The sequence below is a fragment of the Hyperoodon ampullatus genome (genome assembly GCF_949752795.1).
Source record: "Hyperoodon ampullatus genome assembly, chromosome: 15".
NCBI classification, from domain to species: Eukaryota; Metazoa; Chordata; class Mammalia; order Artiodactyla; family Ziphiidae; genus Hyperoodon; species Hyperoodon ampullatus.
Genome location: NC_136928.1, coordinates 80884226 through 80912093, shown reverse-complemented (window position 1 = coordinate 80912093; position 27868 = coordinate 80884226). Strand labels below are relative to the sequence as shown.

At 35.2% G+C, this 27868-nt stretch overlaps 1 protein-coding gene and 1 pseudogene across 2 annotated transcripts in view; one reads left to right on the top strand and one right to left on the bottom strand.

The window, feature by feature from the left end:
* Positions 1 to 4213: 4213 nt before the first annotated feature.
* The window catches only part of ROCK2 (Rho associated coiled-coil containing protein kinase 2), a gene marked incomplete at both ends in the record, with an annotated part of 136588 nt that continues 112933 nt past the window's right edge, over positions 4214 to 27868 (bottom strand). The window contains 13 exons of the mRNA XM_079721538.1: positions 4214 to 4301; positions 13227 to 13440; positions 13528 to 13789; positions 14836 to 14914; positions 15353 to 15441; positions 16689 to 16759; positions 18941 to 19109; positions 19622 to 19801; positions 20590 to 20684; positions 20779 to 20872; positions 22864 to 23050; positions 23215 to 23318; positions 24052 to 24121. Of these exons, the coding sequence (XP_079577664.1) occupies positions 4214 to 4301; positions 13227 to 13440; positions 13528 to 13789; positions 14836 to 14914; positions 15353 to 15441; positions 16689 to 16759; positions 18941 to 19109; positions 19622 to 19801; positions 20590 to 20684; positions 20779 to 20872; positions 22864 to 23050; positions 23215 to 23318; positions 24052 to 24121 (1702 nt within the window). The remainder of the gene's footprint in view (positions 4302 to 13226; positions 13441 to 13527; positions 13790 to 14835; positions 14915 to 15352; positions 15442 to 16688; positions 16760 to 18940; positions 19110 to 19621; positions 19802 to 20589; positions 20685 to 20778; positions 20873 to 22863; positions 23051 to 23214; positions 23319 to 24051; positions 24122 to 27868) is intronic.
* Positions 4494 to 7083, top strand: LOC307064773 (pantothenate kinase 3-like; annotated as a pseudogene). Its single transcript has 2 exons — positions 4494 to 4504; positions 5674 to 7083. The product of its transcript is annotated as a pantothenate kinase 3-like (transcript).

The following is a 27868-nucleotide window of genomic DNA, read 5'->3' as shown; positions in this document are numbered from 1 at the left end:
AAACTTTCAGACATATTTTTTAAATGCTGCTTCTAGACAGCATGTTTTTAATGAATACTTTCCAAAACTGCACTGTAATCCTCAACAGTAATCCTGGCATCAGTGTTCCTTCTACTTTGTCTCACTATTCCCACAAAAGTAAAAAAATCCAACTAAGAAAATCCCAGTATTCACTACTTCTTAGTACTCAAAAGGAGGTATTTATGGCTCTAGGAGAAATCAAGGTGTGACGAAATAAGCAACTTTTGGTCTTAAATTTATCTTGGAAGTTTTGGAGCCTCAAGACAAAGAGAAGCTGGCACAAAATCAGGCTGTTAAACCAAGTCAATGTCATATATTTAATGAGTGTTGGGAAGAGAGCATTTGGATGGGTGTATGCACTCATGTATGTACATGAAACCAGCAACAGGGTATAAAGCAAATTCTTACCCAAGGTCAGAATTTTTTATTAAGCACATTTCCATTAGTTGAACAAACAACCTTATAAATCCTTATGTCAAACCATATAATGTGAAGAATCTTCATGGAGAGATTTTTTTCGCCCCTTAGGATATCTTTTTCCCCCCCAAAAAACTTCACATTAATTTTCCTCATATAGTTGCATCACACCATGATTCTCCATATTCTTTAATATATACAGCATTCAAAATTTAAACTTTTGCCATTTTTACTCAAATATTTCAATTACTCATGTGTAAACTTCAAATTATTTCACCTTAATAAAGTTTATTAAAAATATATATATATATATACTCTCCAATTCAGAATAATATGATAGAGCCTCCCATAGTGTAACAAAATCTTTATATAAAATATTAATTCAGTCTCCTTTTAACAAGTCTAATGAATGGAAATATTTATTCTATATAAATTTTATATATTTTTCATTTTTTAATCTTACTTAAAAAAAAAAAAAAAAAGAAAGAGCTGTGCCCCCAAACCAGAACATACCTGCAAGGGAAATGGCATGCATATCTAGTTTTAGCACAGACAGCATGAAAGAGTGCAGCCTGGATAATGTAATAACAAGATTCAGTTTCAAAACATCAGTAGCCAAAGGCCACTCTTCAATTTCCACAATAGTATCTATAATTGGGGATCTAACTCTTTAAACACCCTACACTGATCCCAGAAGGAATCAAGGAAAAATGTCTACTTCCTTCATAGAAATATTAGATGATGTATTTCAATATCACACCAAACTCTGCGTATGTGTATGTATATAAAGAAAGACTGATAAAAGACTACATAATTTTTTTGTTTGTTTTGTTTTTTGGGCTTTATTTTGCGGTACACGGGCCTCTCACTGCTGTGGCCTCTCACGTTGCGAAGCACAGGCTCCGGACGCGCAGGCTCAGCGGCCATGGCTCACAGACCCAGCCGCTCCGCGGCACGTGAGATCTTCCCGGACCGGGGCATGAACCCACGTCCCCTGCATCGGCAGGCGGACTCTCAAACACTGCGCCACCAGGGAAGCCCTACATAATTTTTTTAAACTTGATTCTTACTGATGTACACTGTAGCAGTATAAAACATACACTTTTCTGGGATAATGAGAAATAAAGCAGGAATAGTCCTGCATAAACTGTTAACTTTAACAGCATTTAAAAAAATAAAAATCAAGTTAAGTGCCTTTGAGGCAACTTCTTCCCAGTCACCAGTTTTCTTAACCCAATACTGAAATATTGCCATACACAGTTGTGTGTTTAAGGGATCACATTTAAATATTTAAAATATCTCTACAGTATGTCTTAGATTTCTTTGTATTTGAGATAATTTTTGAATCTTGAGTGTGAAAATGTAAAAATAGTCACAAATATCTTTATCAGAAATAAAAACATACCTAGGGTAGCCAGGAAATTAAAAGAAAACATTTCATAGTCACACACTAATACTGAGGTCTGTAAAAAGGGTTGGATGAATAATAGATATACATAAAAGATATATTAGTTCCAATACTATCCATTACTGTTTCTATCACCAATACTTAAAAAAAAAATTCTCTTATACAATCAAAATAGGCTGACATTGATAACTATTATGTGTAAAAATAGTGCACTATTTTTCTTCTGCAAAGCAAATTTGCATCCTAAGAGCTGGTAAACACTTGTTCTTTTTTTTTTTTTTTTTTTTTAAATACAGAAAAGGGTGGAGATTTTGAAAAAAATTAAATTAAGGCATTCAAAATGGGTAAAGTTGCCTATTATGAAGCATTAGGAAAGTGATATAATTAACTTCAAACTTCTTGTTACAGTAACTGCTTAAACATGAACATGCAGTTTCCATCAGGTACACACAAATGAGTGATATAAACTCCAACATTATGGCTTTATACAAATGCATAGTTGCAACTGCAGTAAGTAATGATATCTGATTAATGTTTATAAAAAAATAAAGTGGGAAGTTAAAAAAACCCTCTCGCAGTATTACAGTACTATATAGATGTGTGTGTGTGTGCGCGCGCATGTGTATATATACATACACACACACACACACACACACACACAGTATAATGGTCACTTCTTAAAGATGCAGTCTATATCACTGTAGTGGAATCCATTCCCAGATTCTTCTGGCAAATGTGCTGGTGAAATCTCTCTGCTGAAGCTGAAAAGATGATTTCTTTAACTCTTCTCAATCCTTTTATTCAATGTAGTGTGAGTGATGCTAAGAGAGCTTTATGGAACAAGTCTGGAAGAGTTTCACATGATATTCTTACTCTATTAACCAATCACTGTTGGTTCAACTTGTTGCTCCAAAGGAGCCCAGAAAAATCTATCCAACATTTAGAATTTATATTGCAGAATAAAGGGAACATATATGTGTGTATCGGTCTCTCAGGAAATTATAGCTTTTTAATAAATTTTGGGCCATCATATTTCAGTCTTGTTTCAACTGTAAGAATATGATCACCTTGAATAATGACTGCATTCATAGAAGGCAGTTAGCTGGAAAGAAAAGGAAAATAAAGTTAGTTGATACAGTGAAATAATTTAAGAGATTGTTATCAGTTCTTTGAAACGGCATTCCATTTACATCAAACTATATAGTCTTCCAACTACTATACTTTTAACACCTGAATCATGCATAAAACATATTTACTGTATTACTTTTCTTATTTTTAGGTACATGCAATTATATTCTTCCTCATATTTTCTCACACTGGCCACAAACATGACACACAAGTTTTAATATGGTTAACTGAATATTAGGGTGAGACAATATGTCACTGAATGATTCAAGTGAATGTCAAGTTTGACTTGGGGTTTAACTGTTAGCTGCCTCATGTAGCTGAAAGAAGAGTGCACTTATGGACCAGGTTCTACTTGACTATTTGACCCTATGCCACATTTTTTAAATCTATGAAATGGGAACAAACACGTTGTAGTAAATATATGTAAAAATTACTCTGTAAATGCTGGTTATAAACAGATCCCAATAATGTGTGATTTATGTATTTCACAACATGTTGCTTAGGTTAAGATAGACATTACTTCTTTTAAATTCATTCCATATAAAAGGTTTAACTCACGAGTTTCAATTTTCATTCAAATCTGTTAGCCACTATTAACCAAACCACATTGTCTAAAAGCATAAGAGTTTTCACAGCATACCATTAGCATTCCTCAGCAAGAGTAACATTAAATTTTCAGAAAGTAAACATTTCACAACACAAAAAAAGCCAAATCAGAAACAGCTAGTTCACAGCATTTGTTAGACTTAACAAAGTTTTTATGGTTTCAATTCTTGCAAGTTAGAAAGAAGGAAAGAGGAGGGAAGGAGAGAGGGGTGGAGGGAGAAAGGAATCCCATGCTATGTTCACAAACTAATACAGTTGTAGGAACTTGAAAAGACTGTAAATTTTACTTCTCTGCATATGGCTTCTTTGGAATGAACAGAAAGTACCAGAATTAGCTCCATTTGTTATTTCTACATGTTTCATTCCTAAGATAAAAAATTACAATTCCAACTGCATTGAAAATATATAGCCAATAAAGAATCTGAACATAGCATTTCACTTTTATACTTAACATGGAAATTTCAGTTAGAAACTTGTCTGAAAACTACTTTTCAAATAAGTACTGTCAAAAACAACTTAATAAAATTTCAAACTGGTCAAAAATAATGAAAACCCAAAGTGCAAACCACATGCACTACTTGGAAATACTAAAACAACTCATTTCTCATTTTTTGATTTACCCCATTTACTTCTTCAGAAATCAAAAACATCGTCATCATCATCACCACCATCAACATCATCAAATGACCAATCCCAGTCTTTAAATGCCAAATCAAGCAATCTGCAATAGGAGGTTTGCAAATTTATACTCTAACACTCTTTAGAAATGACAGTTTAATATGCTATGATCAAAAAATCACACTTGGTGCTGTAAGCATTTTAACTTTCCCTTCATTGATAACAACATGATTAAAATTAAGGTGGAAGCACACAGGGAAATCTTCTTTCTCTTTACATGCAAATGCATATAATCATGTTGACCAGGTATGCTTTCCAAACTACCAGAGAACTGAGGACAGAGATAGTATTTAGGGGGAAGACACAATCTTCTTTCCACTGGGCCCACATGAAGACGTGACCACCCTGATGCCCAGTTTAAGAACTGAAAGCTCAGTGTGTGTCAATGTTCCCTTCACAAAAGTGCCCAGTTAGCTCACATTTTCACAGAATTGTACCATAAGCCCTGGTATGAAAGGTGAGTAATATTAAGAATGTAGCTTTCTCAATTCCAGCAGGACCCTACTTTTTCAACGGGTCACCAAAAGTTAAGCCTTCCGTAAAAAAAACTACAGATAAAGGGAAACACACAGGTAGATAAGCAGCATTGGCAACTTATCTTGGCCAAATAAACTGGACTTAGAACAGGGGTATATGTGGTCTTTTCTTTCCAACCCAACCCAACCATCTAATAGTGCAATCATTTTTATTTTTAAAAACAGGAGTACCTTTCTCATTGTTCGTAACTGTGACGTTCACGAATACATTTGTGCCAAGGACCCATCTGTGGTCACTATGTCAGTGGTTCTTAAACTTTACAGTGTATGATTTATCCAGTGCTATGTATAATGCATATTCCCAGGCTTCATCTCAAGAGATCCTGATATAATTAAATTGGGGGTGGGGGGTGGGGGGTGGGGGAAGTATTTGCATTTTAAGATGAATTCTGATGCAGCTGCTTGACTTTGAGAATCATTGACAGGGTAGGTTGATGGATGATTACCCGACTCAAATTACTCCAATATGTGCTAAATGCAGAATATTTGATTAATAAGCACACAAACTTAGATATAGTTATTCACTTAAAATATATCACAGCCTAGTATATACTCATACTCATTGTTTTAGGCTTACATGTAAAGTAACTTTTAGCTATGGTTTCAACTCTACTACTTGGGAGACTGAGATCAGTAAGCCTTCCTGGGTATCGAAGGCCCCGTTTTAGCATACTTTATGAAAAATCTGCATTTCATATCCTTCCAAAAGCTTTGAAGAATGTGTGAAGCGTGTGCCCATGTCGCAATCTTCAAATTTTAAAAGTCTCATCACTAGGCTATCGGTGTAATGCACGACGAGGCTTCCTTAAAACCTCTCCCTCCTCCCCTCCCACTCAGTCATCTAATTCTTGTCATTTCAACTTAAGAATCTTTCTTTAGAGGGCGGCGGCGGCGGCGGCAGCGGCGGCTTGGGGCCCCGGGCCTTTTGTTTGGGGCGGCGGAGGCCCCGGAGCGGCGGAGGCCCCGGAGCGGCGAGGCCCGCGGTTTCCCCTGCTCTCTCGGTCCCGGCCGCCTCTCGTGTGGGTGGGGGTCGGGGTCTTCCCCTGGGCCGGGGCCTCGTCTCAGGCGCCCCCGCCCCGCCCGGCCCGAAGGGAGGAAGCGGCCCAGCCACCGTCGGAGTCGCCGCCACAGCCCTCTGCGCTCCGGACCGAGGCCGCCTCTCGCCCCCGGGGCCGACGCCATTAAGATCAAGGAAGCCAAGAAACCCTCTTTCCCATGGTTTGGCATGGACATCGGGGTAACTCTGGTAAAGCGCTCGTATTTTGAACCTATCGATATCACAGCAGAGGAAGAAGAAGAAGAAGTTGAGAGCTTAAAAAAGTATCCGGAAATACGTGACTTCTAATGTAGCCTATGGATCCACCGGCATTCGGGATGTACACCTTGAACTGAAAGATTTAACACTTTTGGGCTGGAGAGGGAACTTGCACTTCATCAGATTTCCAACCCAGGACCTGCCTACTTTTATCCAAAGGGGAAGAGATAAAAACTTCTCCACATTACACACGGTGCTATGTGCTACAGGAGGTGGTGCTGACAAGTCTGAAAACGATTTTCACACATTTGGAAACCTCCACCTGCACAAACTGGATGAACCTGACTGCCTTGTAAAAGGGCTTGCAGTATACAGATTCTGTCAGTTTCAATGGACAGGCAGAGTGCTATTATTTTGCTAATGCCTCAGAACCTGAGAGATGCCAAAAGATGCCTTTCAACCTGGACGATCCCTATCCACTGCTGGTAGTAAACACTGGTTCCGGAGTCAGTATTTTAGCAGTCCATTCCAAAGACAACTATGAACAAGTAACTGGGACAAGCCTTGGAGGGGGTACCTTTCTGGGTTTATGTAGTTTATTGACTGGCTGTGAAAGTTTTGAAGAGGTTCTTGAAATGGCATCCAAAGGTGACAGCACCCAAGCTGACAAGCTGGTCCCTGATATTTACAGAGGAGATATGAAAGAGTTGGTCTGCCTGGTTGGGCTGTAGCATCTAGTTTTGGGAATATGATTTATAAGGAGAAGCGAGAATATGTTAGTAAACAGCATCTAGCAAGAGCTACATTAGTTACTATCACCAATAACATTGGTTCTGTGGCACGAATGTGGCCTGTTAATGAGAAAATCAACAGTTGTCTTTGTTGGAAACTTTACGTGTCAATACTCTCTCGATGGAACTTTTGGCATATGCACTGGATTACTGTCAAAAGGTCAACTGAAAGCATTGTTTCTAGAGCATGAGGGGTATTCTGGAGCAGTTGGTACACTTCTTGGGCTGCCAAATTTCAGCTAAAGCATCGGGTTTCTCTTTGTTAATAAATGTCATTCAAGAGGAACTGAAGACCAGAGGTGTTATTACTGCTTTATTTGTCACTGGGAACCAAAGGATAAAAGAGTAGCACTATTCCTGTTGATTTTTAAGTGTCAGAATGGTAAGCTGCTATATGTTGCGATATTAAAAAGAGAGCTTCAGTAATGTGAAGTATTTCTAAGTGAAATGCTTTCCCTTCTGTATACAACCAGTGTTAAATCCTTAAATGCAATACAGCCTCTGATTATTGAGCCTCCTCTGAAAAAGATCTTCTATTTATTTTATTTTATGTAGCCAACATTGCAGTACCGTATGTTCAAACATGAATCTTAAAGTCTCAGAAATGTTTAGCTCGTGAAAAGAATTGATTCTGAGTATTTTTTACAAGTCTGTTCTATGTGTGCTTTGGTTACTAGTAAGTGGACAGTAACATACCCTGTATTGAAACTTACTGAAATGGCAATCAAAGATGATCATTTTTATGCGATTTTAGAAATGTTAAAGCAATATTAATTATCCATTACTGTTGTTTTCCAAACATATCTTCTCCCAAAAAGCATGTTTATGTGATCTTTCCCCAGAAGTATAACCTTTTTCAAATGCCATAATTTAATTGAAATACTATTGTTAAACATTAGCCTGAATTTTAAAATGAATCCTAGAAAATGCACATAATTGGTGATACTGCAGTTTTTGTATTTTAAGTTTATCAGATAGTACATTTTAAAATGTTTTTTAATTGGAGGCTTAATTACTTATTTGAAAGTCCATTCAGTGAGGTCCCAGGACTATTTGAATGGAGTATGGTTTACATGTATTGGTAGGGTTCTGTGCTCTTCTCTCTATATCACATTTATCTTAGGCCCAAAGTTAGCCATTTCTGTTTAATTAGGTCTGAACCATCAAAGCTAAGGACTGTCTTCCACTGTGAACAGCAACAAAATCATTTATTCTAAATGGATGTTATGGAAATTTAAAAGACGAGTTGTTTTGAAACTATGGGCATCTGAGGCTGTATTGCAGAATTATAAAAGGATCAATGTTTCATACATCCTGGTAATAAAAGCATTATAGTTCCCCCCACACACACACAAAAAAAGAATCTTTCTTTAACTTGGTTTCTTCTCTCCATTTTCACTGTCAATACTTTAGTTCAGGATCTCACTAAGTCAAAACATACTGATCTCTTGTTGACAGCTCCTACCAGAACAAAATCAAAACTCCTATAGCACAGTGAACATGGTCCTTTTCAATCTGGCTCAGAGCTTTCTCTCCAGTGTCATCTTCTACCACTTCCTGTTATTACCCTCTCCCCACCCTAACCCAATACAACATTACAAACACATAGGTAATTCTGACAACTAGTGCCTCTACACATAACATTTTGCCTAAAGCTGTCTTTTACCTTATTTCTTTGCCTGGGAAATTACTGATCCGCCATTTTTTTGAGACCGTTCTTGATGTTTTAATGGCAGAATTCTCTATGCTTTCCTTTGTTCTCCCATAACACTTGTTCATGCCTCCATAATAAACAACACGTTAAACAATACTGTAATTATCTGTTTGATTGTCTATGCTCCTCCATTAATTGATCAATGGGTATACACTTCAGGCCTGTAAAACTTATTGCCAAAGACTGCTTCAGAAGGGGTTTAGTTTTCAGTTCTACTAGCATTTAGTTTTGAGTTCCACTTAGCAGCACATGATTGGGCTTGTTTCTTTACATCTCACCAATACTAAGTTTCTTAATCCTTACCACTTTGGCAGGTGAGAATATTTTTACAATATAGTTTTAATTTTAATTTCTTTGCTTAGTAATCAGGTTGATCACTTTTTCATATTCATGGTAATGCCTATATGTTCCTCACTAATTTTTATATTGGGAAGAGTCAATTCCCTTTTTCTAAATGACCTATATAAGAACTCCATGCACAAAGATACTAACCCATCTTTCGCAGATGTATTGTAAAATATGTGGTGTTTTTAAATCTACAAGGCTTTAATTTTTGGTTAGTCAAGCTTTTTATTTTCTTTCTTTGCTTTTATTATTAGGAAGTTCTTCTCTAATCCAAGATCAGATACATATTCCCCTATTTTCTTCTACTTCATTTATGGGTTTATTTTTGACACTTCAAGTTGTATATAACTTTACTATTTTTTTTCCCAATTAGTCTATTAATGTTCTAATATTTAGAACTGGAAAAAATAGAGGTGAGATAATGATAAAATAATAGCTCCCCCCACCCTTAAATTTTAACTGTATTGGCAATGCTTTATTTCTTAAAACTGAATAAACTAGTATTGGTTGCATTTTTGCTTTATACTTTTCTACGTGGCTTAAATAATTTTAAAAAAAATCTTTAAAGAAAAAGATAATTAAAGAGAAATGCCCTCAGCAGGGACCAGTATTTTGTGTCTTGCACTGGAACAAATTAGGATCTCTCCAAACTGTCTTCATCAAAAGTCGGCATTTTATTCACCAATTTCTTACTTTTCCAGCATAGTATTTCTAATTCAAAATTACCGAGGAAACATTCTTCTAGAATGGCATTTCTATACATTGCTTTATAAACTGTCAATTAATTCAAGTCTACTTGAATCACTGTGAGGCAGTGAAGTATTACAGTTGAGAATACAGGATCTGGAACTAGACTATCTGGATCTAAACTCATGGCTCTGCTACTTATTAGCTGTGTGACCTTGGGCACACAATGTTTCTGTGCCTTAGTTTCCTCATCTGTAAAATATAGAGATAAATAGCTAAATCACAGGGTGGTTATGAGGATGAATTAGTACAGTAAAAGCTCTGAAAAGAGTGCCTAGCATACTATAATATGCCCTCGAAAATTATTTTATATAATAAAATTATGTTATTTTATATAATAATAGTAGCTAACACTTATTACTTTAAAGCACTTCACTACAGAAAAAGGGAAGTGCTGCAAAGAGAGGTAAAGGGAGAATCAGAACAAAGAATGTCACAGAGGCCAAAGGAAAAAAATAGAATGATGCAGTTGTTAACAAAGGAATAAAAAAAAGATTAGATGAATATTTATGGATACTATGTTTTAGTGTGTACAGAAATATATATATTTGATGATGTCTAATGAAGCCAAACATTTGTTTTAAGAAAGACAGCATGTGAGTTAGTCCAACTAAAGCTAGACTGACTAGTGCTAAGACTAATAGTAAATAAACACAAATGAAGAGCTAGCTATTAAATTACTGGTGATTCACACCAGAAATTCTGTTCCTAGGTTTTCTCGGATCATCGTTTAAAGCTCTACCCATTCATCCACAGGAATATGTTACAAATTAGTAGGGTATTGCAGACCATCCAGTCCAGTGCTTGACTCCCTGAGAGCCGTGCTGCGCGACATCAGACTGCATACACAGGACCAATCAAGAAGCGCCGCTCCCTCTCAGTTCTGCCAAGCAGTCATCTAAATCAGGGGCACACCTGTGGTGACAGGGCACTCACTATTCTAGAGCAAGCCAATTCTTTCAATTTTGCAAATCTGACTGCTTGATAGTTCTTCCCAGCTGACTGAAAAATATGCCTCTCTGCTTAGTTCTTCCAAGGAAAAATCCTTTAAATCTTTTTTGTTATTTATGACCTCCCATCCTTTCAAAACACTTCCTCAGAAGACTAAAATATCCTTAGTTCCTTCACTTGCTACATGTGTATGTAACACCTTCAAATGACCCACTACTCCCTCAGTAATTCTCTTCTGTATACCTTCCAATGTGTGTACGCTACTCGTAAAATGTGACACCCAAAATGGAATGCAAAATGTAGGGTTATTCACCTAAGGACAGACACAGATACAATTTTATGAGTTAATGAAGCAATGGAGGCACAGATGTTAAAAGCAATGGAAATAATGTTGCAGAGGCATAATAAAATGCAAAACTGTATTTTAAATTTGCCCATCTTTACATTTAAAATTTTAAAGAGCGTATTAGATTTTAAAATTCAAAAAAAAATCCCTGTACATTTTACAGTCAGTTTTGGTATTAGTTTTATCTACATGCATAGTTGTGAGAGGAAGAAATCCCTATTACTTACTGTTGCTATGCAAAATGTATTAAAAAAAAATCAGTGAAGAATGATTCGAAGGGCAGGGCCAGAACTAAAAAAAAAGTAACAAAAGTCAAAAGTAAATGTGCTTTTAAATAAATCCTAATGCTGAGCTGGGGGGCAAGAAAATGATAAGTCATTGAAAACATGCCTCACTTGATCCGAAAACTGCTTCGTAAACTGTCTTAACACATGTAGTGAAATCATTAACTTGTCAAACAGCACAAAAGAATAAAATATACTAAAAAAACTATAGCTGTTATAGTCTTGAATCTAACAAGTTATCTTCCTTTCTAGAGTCTCAAAAAGAAAAAGAGTAATACCTATTCTACTCCATGAGTATTTTAAAGATCAAATGAAAGAATATATAGAAAGTTAAAAGAGAATATATTGGATTGGCCAAAAAGTTCATTCAGGTTTTTCCATAACATCTTACGGAAAAACCCAAACGAACTTTTTGGCCAACCCAACATATGGAAGCACATTGGAAGCTATAAAGCACTATATATTGTCAGGTATTAAAATAGCTTGGCATTTATGCATTAATGGTTCTACAATATTAATAATAGAAATTTAATTTTTAGATGTTTTTCACAGGGTACATGGAATGACCTTCAGTGTCTCCGAATTCTTTGAGTTTCTTCAGGTCAATTACTATCATATAATCGCTAATTCTACAATATTTAGTTTTATCATACCTCACACAAAAATTCAACACTTTCACTGCTGAAACACCAATTCTACCTTTGTCATTCTAAATTATTTCCTTGAGATATTAGTTTCAAGAACAGTTTCATACACGATGTTGTGGCTAGAATGAAAATATTTCTGATAATACAGCCAATGCACATCATTATTCATATACTGAAGGTCCTGTGTTAGGGAACAAAAAGGACACTTGAAATCAGATACATGATCTAAGTATATACTTTATCCTTTAGCTATCCTTTAGTTCATTTCAATGAATAGCAGTATTTATTTATAAATACTGTATTAGCTAGTAAGTCAAGAAATGGTTATTCTGAATCAAAAATTACTATAATGCAGCTATATGAAAATGGTTCCATCAAAATGTTTTTGTGCGGGCTTCCCTGGTGGCGCAGTGGTTGAGAGTCTGCCTGCCAATGCAGGGGACACGGGTTCGAGCCCTGGTCTGGGAGGATCCCACGTGCCGCAGAGCAACTGGGCCCGTGAGCCATAATTACTGAGCCTGCGCGTCTGGAGCCTGCGCTCCGCAACAAGAGAGGCCGCGATAGTGAGAGGCCCGCGCACGCAATGAAGAGTGGCCCCCGCTTGCCACGACTGGGGAAAGCCCTCGCACAGAAATGAAGACCCAACACAGCCATAAATAAAATAAATAAATTAATTAAAAAAATGTTTTTGTGCAATAATAATCTCTATCTTTACTCCATATTCCCACCTCCACCTCAGTTATAAAAAATGCCCACTATATTCATTAGTTAATATTTGCATTTTTAAAGCTGATCTGTATTACTCTTTAAATCTGAGACAAGTTACTATTTTAAACTTATAGATTTGAATTAAGATTTAAGATTTCAGTCCTGCCCCAACAAGTCTCTAACATAAGAGGTTTAAGAGGTTTGCAATAATAAAAACAATGTGTGTACCTGACACTTAAAGGTCTGTGTGTGCATCCTGTCTACTAAATCAATAAATTAAGTCAATGTGCTTATAAAATCCTAAAATATTATGATTATGTATTGGGCTGGCCAAAAAGTTTGTTCTTATGGGAAAACCCGAATGAACTTTTTGGCCAACCCAATACATATACATGACAAAAATGAGCCCTTCATATTATTTTTGGTTGAATTTAATATATATGTGTGATTCAGTAAGTAAATTTATTACATCCAGCTGAATAAATGAATGACACATGCACAATGAAACAGTTTCAAACATTTGGTATTCCACAGATCATGAAAATACCAAAGAAAAATTGCAATTAGGAAAGTTTGTAATTTGAGTATAAACAGCAAAATATTTTTTTAAACACTTTAAGCTTTACCACATTTTAATTTATTACCTTGGTTTGTTTGGGGCAAGCTGTCGACTTGGCCGCCTAATAGACTGGTTTTGTTGTATTTTCATTGAAGTTCTAGGAGATGACCGTGCAAAAGGGTCTGGAGCTGGAGGCTTTTTAGGTATCTTTTTCACTAACCGACTAACCCACTTCTGCTGCTCTTCTGTAGAATTTGCTAATAACAATAGATTCTTTGCCGATGAAATATCGTAATACACTATAAAGAAATATTTGAAAAAGATTAATATGTTTAAAATGATCTGAACATAAATAATATTGATGGAGCAAATAATTTACTATTTACCTTTGCAAGGTGCTATAATTTCCTCCTTTTTATCCATGTGATCTTTATGACATTTAATGTGACAGCGACGGCACTCTAAAGCAGGAGGAGGTTTAAACATATGCCACAATGGCTTCATACATGCCTCACAATTGGTTGGGAAATGATACAGAGTAGGAATAAATTCATGTCCCTTGTGGCAAATATAATTTGATTTTTCTCCCACCGGCTCCACTGGAAATTCTTGTTCCTTCTTACTTTCCCCTTCATTGGCATACAGGATCTATAAACACCAAAAAGCACAATGAATGATCTTCAAACATAGGTTATTTTTTATGTAATAATGATTCTTATAGCCTAAATAAAATTAGCCTAAACTATTCAATGAGAAGAAAATGCATTTGATGTTCTAATGTTAGTAGGGTCAAATCAAGAGCTCAGATGAGAAAAGTCATTAGCCAGTCACTTTGGTTCACTTTTCAAAAGAATCAATCCTGTTCAAATGATGCCTCCTTATTTTCTCCATGTCATCTTCCTGTGTTTCAGCAATTTTATCAGAATAGGCTAGTAAAAGGTAAATCTGCACTTGATTAGTGTTAGAAAGTTTTTCTGGGAGGGAATGTTCAAAACACCTGAAGAGATGTGGCAATTATATGAATTGAGGCTCTGTGATTCTCAAAAATAGACAACTTGGTGATAACTGCAAATATAGTTTTAATTGAAAAGATTTGTATTCAGAGAGTTGAGGAAGAAAGGAAAAGAGGAAAGGATGTATAATATACTCCAAATAAGCATTCTAAGCATTCAGAAAGTAAGCAGCCAACTTTCCCACAGTACACCAAGCACAATGGCTTTTACACAGAAGGAACTCAGTAATTGTTGGTTTGACTGACTTTAAAATGGAAGTAATAAAGGGGAGAATTTGTCTTCACCTTAAATTGGAAGTAAAAGGGCTCCTGGGGGCAAAATTTAACTTCACAAGCAACTTTTTTAACTTTCTAGAGGGCTGAGCGTAAAACTAAAAACAGGAGAACATTCACGCTCAAAAAAATCATAACCAACCTTGAACAAAAGGATATAGCAAAGGCTAGAAATGTGATATAAACACACTACAGAGTTTAACAAGTAAAATGGAGAGAAGAATTAAGATGTATGTAAATAGCATAAGCATGAAAGTCACAAAGGAACAAACCACCTTTAAATGGGACTAAAATTGAAAGATAATCTGAAAAAGCCCCAAGAATAAAGAAATTTGTTATGTCATGTCATGCTGAGAATGTATAAAGGTGAAAAAACAAAACAAACAAACCACAAAATAAAACGGTTTACCTGGAATATCCTTGGAATTTCTTTAGCATCTGCTCTATATACATCTGTCTGTGTAACTGGTCGGACATGAAATAACTTGCTATAAAAGATTTTTAATAAAGGAGTAAAGTATTACCAAAGGATCAAATTATTTTTGTTATCCTATACTTATTGTCAGAAATTAAAACTGACTACTTTGACCCTTGTTAGAAGGTCAGAGAATATCCTGCTCTATAAATTCAATCACTCCTTGCATTTTGAGAAATTTCCAGTAAGTCAGAAATTTTGTAATTAGTCTCAGAAAACAACATTATTAAAGACCCATGAAATAAAGATGTTTTAGCCAACTCTATATCCCAGACTTTCATCTGTATGAAGCAAAATTAGAAAATGTAACAACAGTATACTAGCAGCTATACTATATGAGTATATACATTGTACTATATGACTAATAAATTACACTAACTTGACGAAAAGGTCACGTCACTCTTAACCTTTAAAAGATAAAGTTCCTAAATATTCTAATAAAAATACTTACTCTATATCTAAAACCATGTAAGGATTCGATTGTTCTTTATCCTGTTCACTGTCATAGAAAAGGATCTTCTTACTGCTTACAATCACATACTGTTAAAAAGAAAGAGGAAAGGAATTCATGATTAAAGTTAATATATATCTTATTTATTTTTTTCTTTGAAAGTAAATTCTATATTAGCAATAAAAATCATAGAAAATATAAATTAAATACCTAAAAAGTTATCTTAATGTATTCTTAAAAAAGTCTTCCTCAAAATAACAATAAATTTGTTTGTATATACTTTAAACAAGCAAATTGGGGGGGGGGGGGCGGGGGGGGAATAAATTCAAATATTTTTTGGACTGATTTCGCTTCAAGATCCAATAGCATGGGCTTCCCTGGTGGCGCAGTGGTTGAGAGTCCGCCTGCCGATGCAGGGGACACGGGTTCGTGCCCCGGTCTGGGAAGATCCCACATGCCGCAGAGCGGCTAGGCCCGTGAGCCATGGCTGCTGGGCCTGCATGTCCAGAGCCTGTGCTCCGCAACGGGAGAGGCCACAGCAGTGAGAAGCCCACGTAATGCAAAAAAAAAAAAAAAAAAAAAAAAAAGATCCAATAGCATAAGTAACCTTATTGCTATGGTTTGAATGTTTATATTCCCCCAAATTCATATGTTAAATCCTAACACCTAATGGGATGGTATTAGGAAGAGGGGTCTTTGGAAGTTGATTAGGTCATGACACCAGAGCCCTCATGAATGGGATTAGTGCTGTTATAAAAGGGGTTCCAGAGAAATTCCTACACCTTCCACCATGAGGACAGAGCAACAAGTCTGTAGCCTGGAAGAGGACCTTCACCAGAACCCAGCCATGCTGGCTGGCACCTTGATCTGAACTTCCAGCCTTCAGAACCATGAGAAATTAATTTCTGTTGTTGACAAACTACTCAGTCTGTGGCATTTTGTTATAGCAGCCTAAGGCTAATAAGACACTTATCAAAAATGAACATAATATCGATAATCATAGTACCAGAGGAAAAGAAACAAATGGGACTTTCTGTCATATCCAGAGTTGTTTTCCCACTGAAACAACAAAAGCACCAAGGTCAACAGGCTTCTATTTTCCTAACACCAAAAACTATTTTATTATTAACAACATGGTAGTGATGAAAAAGTTTTTTTTCATCACTACATAAAGTATCTTATGTACATAAGATACATAAAATTATATTATTCCAAATCAGAAAGTGCAAACAAGTTTTACGTGTCTAAAAGTTCTACTTATATATATCTTACAACTACAAAAGTGAAATGGCTGTAGCTAAACTAAAAGCAAAACAAAAGAACCATTTTCAAATACCTTTTTAACCCATCCAAATTTCTTAGTGTTGTTTCGCACAGGCAATGAAAGCCATCCTTCTAGTCTTGATTCTATAAATAAGCACAAGATATGAGAATAAATATAACAAGTCTCTTAAGAAGATGAGGAATTTAATAAACTTTTAATATGAAAGTCACAAATCAAATATGCCATTGAGAATTTATTATACATCATCTAAAATATGATAATAATGCAGGATCAGTATAAGCAAGTTATACAATGCAAAACAAAATCCAGGTTATATCACACTGGAAATACATATCCTGTAGTTTATAACATCAAATGCCCTGTTAATTAAATACATGCATTTGCAAAGTTCCGCAGAGAAGTTGCAAAAAAGAAAAGCAGCTCTCTATTCTCACCAGTACACCTGTATTAGAATCCTCTATTTTTCCTTTGGAAGAAGGCCTAATTACAGGTATAGTGCACATCTTCTTTGAAGAGAAAACATTTTAAGTGAGTAATTACGTGTTCAGAGAAAATGGACTTTCAGAATGGCTATAATAAAATAAAATTGTGTAAATTACAGATCAAATATGGCTAATAAGCAGCAATAAACCAAAAGATTCCTAAATTCCAAAATATTAAAATCAATAAAGTTCTAGCTCAACCAAGGAAACTCTCTGAACCCTTAGAATTTGTTCTAATGGTATTTGATCAGTTTATTATTTTAGTGAAATAATTAAGTGAAATAAGCATTTTTGGAGGTTATGCTAATAATAAAAGTGCCTATCACTTAACATCTACTATGTGTCTGAACTGTGCTAGACACTTTACGTAAATCTTTAACCCTCACAACAACCCCACAGAAGGTCACATGGGGACACGTCTCTGATTCTAAGGCTTATACTCTCTCTCTCACATCAATAACCTTCCAGACTCCATGAACAGAAATGATGTCGTTATAAACAGCCATATTCTCAACTGTCTGGACATGGTCCTAGGCCAAGACTAATCAGATGACCTCTAACAATATGGTTAAGACTGAAATAATTTTATTGCTAAGATCTGAAACAACTTCAGTATAATCACCTATGATTTATACTGATATATACACGGGAAATGTGATGACAATGTAAATAAATATAGCTAGTTTACTTTGAATTCAACTAATAGATTAAATTTTACTTTACATTCAACTGCTTATACACTACTTTCCTGTGGCATTTACTTTAAACGTTTTTTGTACTCACACTAACTTTGTGTTAAACATAACAATTTATGGGTTTTCCATCTGGTTTCTTCACTTAAAACTATAAATCTTTTCAGCACAAGGATAAGGTCAAATTGTCTTATGCTTTTTTTAAGGCCTAGCCAATGTTGACACAAGGAAAACCTAAACACATCCTCTAAAACAGTCTACACGTGCTTTTTCTGTACTGTCATTCTTGATATGAAACTTCAGAAAGAATTTCTTCTTGGTTAAAAATGGAAGAAACAGACAGTGAAACCGTATGTTCTTAAATGATATAAAGTACTGCTCCATTTCTTGTAAGCTGAAAAAATAAATCTATCAATTGTAATAGCAATGCCATGTGAAAATACTTTAAAAAACAAATTCTTTGTTCATGCAGCAGTTTCTTTTTAACTGAGACTTGTTAACTGAGCAACTTGTTAGAGTTAGTGAATATTAGTTAATGTTACAACAATTTTTCAAAAGGACTAAAATTATGGGTAGTGGAAAGAAAACCCAGAGGCGAAAGACTTTCAGGATATCACCTGTACCATTAGGTTCCGATGAAATAGGTAAGTAAGGCACAGATTCTTCTTCTGAGTCAGAATCAGAGTCAAGAAGCATATGAGAACTGGAAGGCTTAGTGGCAATATTGAGAGAAGTAGAGGAACGTTGGTAGGTGAATGACATGGATTCCATAGTGTGTGACTGAGTGATATGAACTGAACACCCAACATAAAAGGAAGTAAGAATGCAGAAAGAAGTTAAGAAAAAATAAAATGAAAGCTTTAAAAGAGAGCTATGTACAATATAGAAAGAGTTCATTTAAATAACTAAATATGTGAAATTTACATTTGTATTTTTTAATAAAAAATTTTGTGAAAAATAAATAAAATAATTTAAATTGTCATTGGAACCTCCACTCTAAGGAGTAGGTTTTCCCTTAAAGAAATGACAAACATTTTTCCTCAAGAGCAAAGTCAGTCAATGTCTTAAGACAATCAATTGATTTAATTTAAGACAAAAGTAAACGTAAGGACTGGAAACAAATCTGTACCTGGAAACCCATCATCTGCTTCAGCATCCCCTGGTCCACTGCCTATACTGGAACTATCCAGACCAATATGCAAGGCCTGGAGTTGGGACCGCAACTGCTCAATGTCACTGTCTTTACTGTCCAGTGTCATCTGTAGTTCAATTCGAATCTGACTCTCTTCAGCTATTTGCTACAAGAAATTAAATTACGTTAAATTAACTGGATGTTATACATCTTATAATTTTGCTTCCTAGTTCAATAATACAGTAGTCTCTCCTAGTCCAAGGTTTCACTTTCTGTGGTTTCAGTTATCCAAGGTCAACTGCAGTCTGAAAATATTAAATGGAAAATTCCGGAAATAAACAATTCATAAATTTTAAATTACATGCCATTTCTGAGAAGTGTGATGAAATCTCACATTGCTTGGCTCTGCTTGCCTGGGATGTTAATCATCCCTTTGTCCAGCTTACTCACAATGTATATGCTATCCACCCCCTTATAGTATAGGAAAAAATACAGAAAGTATAGAGTTCAGTACTATCTGTGGTTTCAGGTACCCATTGGGGGTCCTGGAACATATCTCCCTTGCATAAGGGGTGACTACTATAATTATTAATAGAAATGCTCCATAAGCTATAAAATATATACAGATGTGAAAATAATTCTACTTCTTAAAAAGAAGTCTTCAAAAAGTATTCTTACAGCCTGCATTTCATTCAGTTCTTTCTGATACTTGATCATCTGCTGAGTCAGTTTTTCACGTTCAGATTTAAGCTCCATATGTAGCTTTCTATTCTCCTTTTCTTTTCTCCGCACATCTGTGTCACTACCACGCTTGACAGGTTCTTTCCGATTCATGATCTCGGCCAATTTATTCACAGCCTTAAAAACATAAAGATAAGTATGTAAATAAATAAAATAAATTATGTTGATGATTTCTTGGTCATTCACCAAGAGCAAGTTACAAAACCTTCCCTACACACAGGGCCACAAACAAACACTTTCTATATTAAAAAATACACCCTCTTCATTACTCGTCATCCTTTTCCAACCAATACTCTATTACTTTTTCACTCTCATATTTTCTGAGAACTGTAATTTTAAATGTTTACAGGTTCACTCTAATGTCACCTTCTACCACTTTGGGTTTTTAGTTCCAAGAGAGACTTTTACGAGGCAGATCTTCTTTCATCCTAGAAGAGAGTTTTGCATTGGCATCACACTAATAAAATACAACACGTGCCCAACCACAGAGCAGAGCATCTTGGACCCCACAAGCATTCATGCTGTATATATAATCATGAGAGCTGAGAAAAGAATAGTTAATAATCATGGTGTCTTTTCAGAGTGAACCTTTTTTAGGCTGTCAGCAAATGGTCATTCTCTACCGCTTCTTAAAAGCAGAAAAATTTATCAGATTACAATAAAAAATTAGGATGGATTGTGATTCCATATGGAAAAATTAAGAAAAACTTTAATAAACACTGAACTCAACAATGTTAATCAAATCTAGCTTCTCCCAACCTGGTAAAAATCACATAATCCTGACTGTTCACAAATACTGATACAAGCAATGACTGCTACAGCCAATCTGTAATGTTAGAAGTAAAATGTAAAAAAGGTAAACTAAGAAAAATTTCAAAATCATATTTAGAGCATATTATACACACTTGAGTTTTGAGTGTTCTCTCTGTTAACAGTTGCTTCTCAAACTGTGCTTTAATAGCTGCGGCACTTATCTCTTCATCCTTCAACCTTGATAGTTCTGAAACAGAAGAATGTAAAAATTATACTGATAATTCAGCAACTGACAAGCATTAGGCATATTGAAAATAAACGTTATTCTTATTAGTACATACGCTCTTGGGCATCTTTCCATTTGTTATTTAATTCTTCTTTCTCATTTGCAAGATTGGCAACATCACTAGTCAGTGTCCTATTAGTTTCTTCGAGCTAAAAAATGAAAGTAGAACAAAAATCATATCCTAATTTACAAAATGTTAAGTTTTAAAGCAGTACTTCAAAATGAAAATATCCTAGAATGTTGCCAAAACTCTTGTTTTTCTAAGTACATCTATCTCTACACTTCTTGCCTTTGTCCTACCTTACCAAACTTCACCCTTGATGAAAATTTTGCTAACCATACTGACTTCATATGCACCCCAGGAAGCCAAAAAATTGCCCTCTTTCAAAAATCCTTAGCAGTATTTTAAATGAAAAACAATTTAGTAAACTAAAAAAAGCAAATACTATAACAAAGCTCTGCATTCCATCATGCAGAATAAATTTTAAAACCATAATTTAATTTCTTACCGAACATTGCTTTAAAACAGAAAATAAAATTTTACTAAAGAAGTTGACATTCTTTGGTAATCACTTCAAGTCCTATTCCTCTTCTTCCTTCCTGAAGGATATTTTATTGTGAATTATGTGTTCATCCTTCCCATCCATGATTGTATACTTTTATTACATATACGTGAAATAATATAATGCGGTTTTATGTGATTTTAAACTGTCCATAAATAGCATCATACTGCATTTATCTTTCTGTAATTGCTTTCACTCAACATTATATTAAGAATTAAATTGTTAATATATATAAAGACCTAATTAATTCATTTTAACTGATATAGTAGTTCTATCTTCTACCACATTTCATTTATCCATTCATTCATCTATTAATATAACATTTGAATTTTTTGCTATTACAAACATTTATGCTGCTAGGAGTATTGTGTAGGAATTTCTCTAGCACATTTATCTTATTATGGACTTTCTTTGGATTATATGAATATTTAAAATTTACTGGAAATTGCCATACTATTTACTATACTATAGTGTGCCATATTAAATTTACACTCTGGATAGCAGTAAATAAGAATGTTATTTTCCAGATATCCTTCAAACATTTGAAAGTAGTCAGATACTGAATTTTTGCCCAAATGATGGGTATGAAATGGCATTTCAAAGTTATTTTATCTAGTCTTTTCCTAAAAAATAGTGAGGTTAAACATCTGCTCATATTTTTAGGTTTTCTCTTTTGGCCAATTTTTCCTTTGGATTATTTAACTTTTTCGTATTGAATTGTAGGAGTTCCACTTATATTCTAGATACTAATCCCTTGTTCAATAAATACATTACAAATATCTTTTCCCTGTCATTTATTTGCTATCTTCTGTTATAAGTAAATTTTGGATTCCATTCGAATATTTAAAACATTTTATTTTTCATATTTAAAGTTCTTAAGATAGCTAGAACTTACCACTGTATATGGTAAATGATAACAAGAAACTAATTTTATTCCTTTCCACATAAAAATACAGTTATTCCAAAACCATTTATGAAATCTGTATCCTTTCCCATTGATTTGTATACTGCCACTGATACCGTATGCCAAGCTCCTGTATGTGTATGATGAATCTATTTCTGGCCCCCCTACTCATTTCCACTGAACAGGATTAAATATCCCTGTTCTAGCGCCAAACTTTTAAATTACTGTAGCATTTTAATAGGTCTGGATAATTGATAAGGCAAACTCAACTACTTGATATTTTACTTCTATTTGAAATTTTTCTTGCAATTTTTTCAACCTACATATGACTATCTTCATGATTAAACTTCATGATTAGTTTTAAGCTTCTTTTAAACTAAGACTGGTTTAACAAGGAAAAAAAGACAAACTGCTTTCTTTTTGGTATTTCCCTTTCACTTTAGTCCTTTAACTCTGAATTTACCAACAGGTGAAGAAGCCATTGGAAGTAGTTTTCTTTTGAGCCTCTCTCTGCCAAACACTGAGAAGCTGATGGTTCACTAGGTCAAATATCTTGTAGCCAGCATATACAGTTTTTCATTTTAGGTCTATGTTACTTTCTTAGTATTTCTAAGGAAGATTTATGATACAGTAATTTAATTAGAACCAAAAAAGAACCAAGCATTTTACTTACAGACGCAATTGTAGCATCTTTTTCAGTGAGTTCCTGTTTGTGTCTAGCCATCATCTCTTTGATCTCCAGCTCTTTCATGATTTTCTCTTTTTCCAAATCAGAATATTGTTCTTCAGCAATTGAGCGAGCCAGCTGCTCAGAATCTGCTTTGGTTAAGGTAATCTCCAGTTGAGCAGCCAAGGAGTCCCTACATTTTAGAGGGATAAAATTTTAATGTTCAATTTTTTACTACAAAGTCAAATTTTTGTCTAATTCACTTCATCAACAAATTTTTATTTGGAGTATAGCAGGCACTGTTCTAGGAGGAGGGTTCATGACTATGAAAAAAAGAGACAAGGATCTTATCCTTACCTTTCATCCTGTAATTCCTGTTTCTTCTGCTGTAATTCTTTACAAAGTTTGGTCTTTTCTTCACATTCTTCTTTAAGTTCCCTAACCTGTGTTTTATAGAGGGTCTAAATAGCAAAATATAATACAAATATGTATCATCATCATCATCATCAGGAATATTATTTCTACATTCAAAAGCTATCCAGACAAAAAGTCCAGTTGAGCACATACAAATATGCTCATAAAACAGTAATGTTGAGCCCATGAGCAAATTAATAGTTGAATGAGCTTTTCTATTTTCTGGTAATCAACCAATTAACTAATAAAAATTCAGCTAATAATTTAGAAGCGTGATTTTCAACTGGATATCACAGTGAGATTTCCCATTAAATGACACAGATTGATAGGATGAAGAGGCAAAAAAAATATTACTAATTTAGACAAGAAAATTTTGTTGGCTTAAAATCAGTGAAACAGAGGTGACAGTTACTACTTCATATTTTAAAACTGATCTCAAAAAAGTACAAATGTTAAAATGACAATTTTCTTTCTTTCATTATGAAAATATATTCTTCCTCAAAAATCAATGCTTTTATTAATCAACTTCATAGGGTATGAGTACGTGCTTAGAACCATGTTTTTAGCAACGACAATGGATTTCTGTTCAACTATCTACAGTCTCTTGCCCAGGTGTTCCTTTTGTATGTGGGTGGTACAAAACATTCATCCAAAATTCTGTCTGGGGTTTGCTATAAGAATCTATTCTAAAGACAAGATCAGTCTCCTGGTTTTGCAGCAAAACTTTTTAAAAAATTCTACAAATACAACAATTTTCAAAGTAACACATCTGGAACTTACTGAGAAATACTGCTCTGCTTCAAGCTGATCTTGGAGCTCTTTCATTTGCCCATCTGCATCTTGACGTTCTCTGTGGGGACATTGAATCAAAGGTTTAAATAAGTTAGACACATATTATGCCAGCAACTCTTAAAATGTGGTCTAGGGGGCTTCCCTGGTGGCGCAGTGGTTGAGAGTCTGCCTGCCTATGCAGGGGACACGGGTTCGTGCCCCGGTCCGGGAGGATCCCACATGCCACGGAGTGGCTGGGCCCGTGAGCCATGGCTGCTGAGCCTGCGCATCCAGAGCCTGTGCTCCGCAACGGGACAGACCACAGCAGTGAGAGGCCCGCGTACCGCAAAAAAAAAAAAAAAAATGTGGTCTAGGAAACCCGTGGGAGTACTGAGACTCTTTCAGAGAATTCATGAGGTAAAATTATTTTCATAATACTAAGAATCACTGTTATTTTTAAAGTTTTAATTATCTCAGTGTATATGGGCTTTTCTCGAGGCTGTATGACATGATGATTTCATCACTCCAACAGCTAATGAAATGTGTGCTTGTATGCTCTTGTGTTTTAAAATTTTCTCAGTTTCAATTTCTAACACAAAAAATAACATTAGATATAACTCACATGAACAAAAACTCTTTGGGGTCCTCAATAATTTTTAAGAGTATAAAGGGATTCTGAGACCAAATAGGGCTATATTAAACCAATAACACTAAATTACATATTCTCAGGCATGCATTTGTCATCAGCCATTTACGCCAACCAAGTAGCAGAATTAAAAGGGCACCTGAAAATTGATTATCTTAGAATGAGTGAAGAAATGACTGGGAGGGGGCCTGCAAGGAGGTAAAGAGTATATGTTTTTATATCTAAATGTAAATGGTAACTGCATGGATTTGAACACTTTGTAAAAATTACTGAGTTCTACACTTACCATCTGTTTACTTTTTCTGTACATATTTTAATCTTCAATAAAGAAAAAAATTAAATAAAAAATAAATAGAATAAAAAATGAGCCTAACAATGCATTTAAGAGGTTGGGTTAAAATAAGTTAAAGTCTAGGCTTATTAACAAAATATATATATTACAGTTATTCCAAGTCAAAGCTAAGGGGAAAAAAAAAGTTGGAGAACAACACAACATATGATACAATTAAAAAACAAAACACAAAATAAAATCTATAAAAAACTCAACCCTATAAATATGGTATACATGTACAGGTACAGGCACAGAAAAGGGTGTGGAAGGATTTTTCAAGTAACAGACTGTTAAGATATATTACCTCTGTAGAGATTAACTATGTCTGCATTCATAAAGGAGACCTTATATTGTTTTCTCTTTACCTTTTAATATAGTTCTGAATATTTTATAGTGAGAAAATATTTTACTACCACTTAAGATATTTAAAAAATGTATACAGCTGGACTTCCCCGGCAGTCCAGTGGTTAAGACTCCACGCTCCCACTGCAGGAGACATGGGTTTGATCCCTGGTTGGGGAACTAAGATCCCACATGCTGCAGGGCCAAAAAAATAAAATAAAATAAAATGTAGATAAGCAAGAAAAAACTCAGGGAGATTAAATGATTTAATCACACCATCTTCAATTTAATATTACTTAGGACTTTCATCCTTATTTGCATTTTGCTCACTTTGTTTACTTACTTGGCCCTTCAACTTCTGGATAAAAGGGAAATTATCACTCAATGTCACTTAATTGTGTAAATTCTCTATTTTATTATTGATGAGTGTATTATTAAAGAATCATGATTTTTATTTCTCTGAGTGGAAAATGTGAAAGATACTAATTAATAACATATGAAAGAACAAGTTTTAAATATTTTAAATCATCATCACCAGCTAAGCCTGCTTGCAGCAAACTCCAGTGTAATTTTAATATCATGATTTCTTGAAGAGCTACCATTCATCATATGTACCTTTTAAAGCTCAACATTCATTAGGTATTTAAGAAAAAATATTTTTCAGAAAGTAACCACATAATATGCACATGGTTACAATTAGATAGTACAGACCAGCACAGAAAAAATTCTAAGTCTCCTATTATCCATATCCATCCATGGGCTAACCCTATTCCCCTAGAGAAAATCACTTTGTTTCATTTCTGTGTATTGTTCTTTTGGTGGTTACCGCCACATCTCAGCTTATTTCTTGACATACATTTTAATTATTTATCAATTCCCTGCTGCCAGATGTGAGAATTTAGCTCTCACCACCCCTAACCTCTCCCCAACCCCTAATGTAGTTGTATCACTGGTCTAAGTGACATAATCAAACTTCCATTTCCTATTGCCATAAGAACATGTCTAAAGGTGAGTCTTTTTTCATGTATCTTTGCTGGGTCCTTTCAGTCTAAAGACTTCTTTTCCAGCTATAGGAAATTCTTTTCTATTATTTCTTTAATAATTTCCTCCCCTGGGTTTCTCTGGAATTCTTTGGTGCTAGAACTCCTGGAACAGTCTGTCTGTGTCTTAGCTTTTCTCTCATATTTTCTAGTTATTCCTTCTTGTTCTATATTTTGTGAAATTTCTTTGACTTTTTTCTTCGAACCCTTCTAATAAGTTTACATTGGCAGTAATTTTTCACCTTCAAGAGCTCCTTCCTATTCTGGCTGTCCTTTATTATGTTGGGTTCTTGTTTAATGGAAGTAGTATCTCCTAGAATCTTTGATCAGTACTAATTATTACCAGCAGGTTTTTAAAATCTGTGCTTTCTTTTTGTTAAGTTCTATTCTTTGATATATGTTTCATCTGGTGGCACCGTCTCTTCTTCTTTATCATAGTCTTTCTCTTTCATACTGCAGGCTTTCCGCAAATGCCTAGTGATGAGTAACCAGGAGGCATCAGAAATTTTTTTTTTTTTTTTTTTTTTTTTGCCATACGCGGGCCTCTCACCGTTGTGGCCTCTCCCGTTGCGGAGCACAGGCTCCGGACGTGCAGGCCCAGCAGCCATGGCTCACGGGCCCAGCCGCTCCACGGCATGTGGGATCCTCCAAGACCGGGGCTCAAACCCACGTCCCCTGCATCGGCAGGCGGACTCTCAACCACTGCGCCACCAGGGAAGCCCAGAAATTTTAATCTCTGGGTACAGGAATGAGAGGCTTAGGAAGTCAGTCATAAACAGGAAGACCACTAAATGCCAGAATGAGAAAGGCTTTTCTCTGAGCTGCTGGCCCCATACTAGCTGTTCTAATTACCCACAGAGGGTACGCCCCATTTCTTCAGAGGGAATGCTCTGTAGGAACCCTAGTGGTGGCAATGCCTGACTACAGACATTTCTGCAAGGGTTAGTGGCAGAGTATGATCAGCAGGTTGCTCCATTTATAACATCACATCTTACTCCAGCCCTCCAAGGTATTTGCTTTGAATAATGAAACATTTTTCTTCTTCACCTGTATCCCACTTCATATATACTCCTGGCTGTTGCTTCCGCTGCTCTATTTCATTAGGCAGAAGGTCTCCACCCACCTGCCACTATCTCATTAACTAATTTCCTGTCCTCCAATCCACTGGAATGACATGATGTGGGTTTACACATTTAAAAAATCCCTCTACTAGAGTTTTACTGGAATCTTGGAAGGAAGAAAAGAAGTCTATGTTGGCCATTTTCAAATGCAAGCCTACATAGCGCTTCATATGTAAATTCTCATTGCATATATATATATATTTAACTTTGTATTCCAATTATTTATGTACTTGCCTTACCTCTTCCTAAGGAATAACTTCTGATAAAATGCTAGTAAGCTTAAGGGTAGAAAATACATCTGACTCATCTTTGAATCTCCCATAGTGGTTATCAGTGCCTTACACAT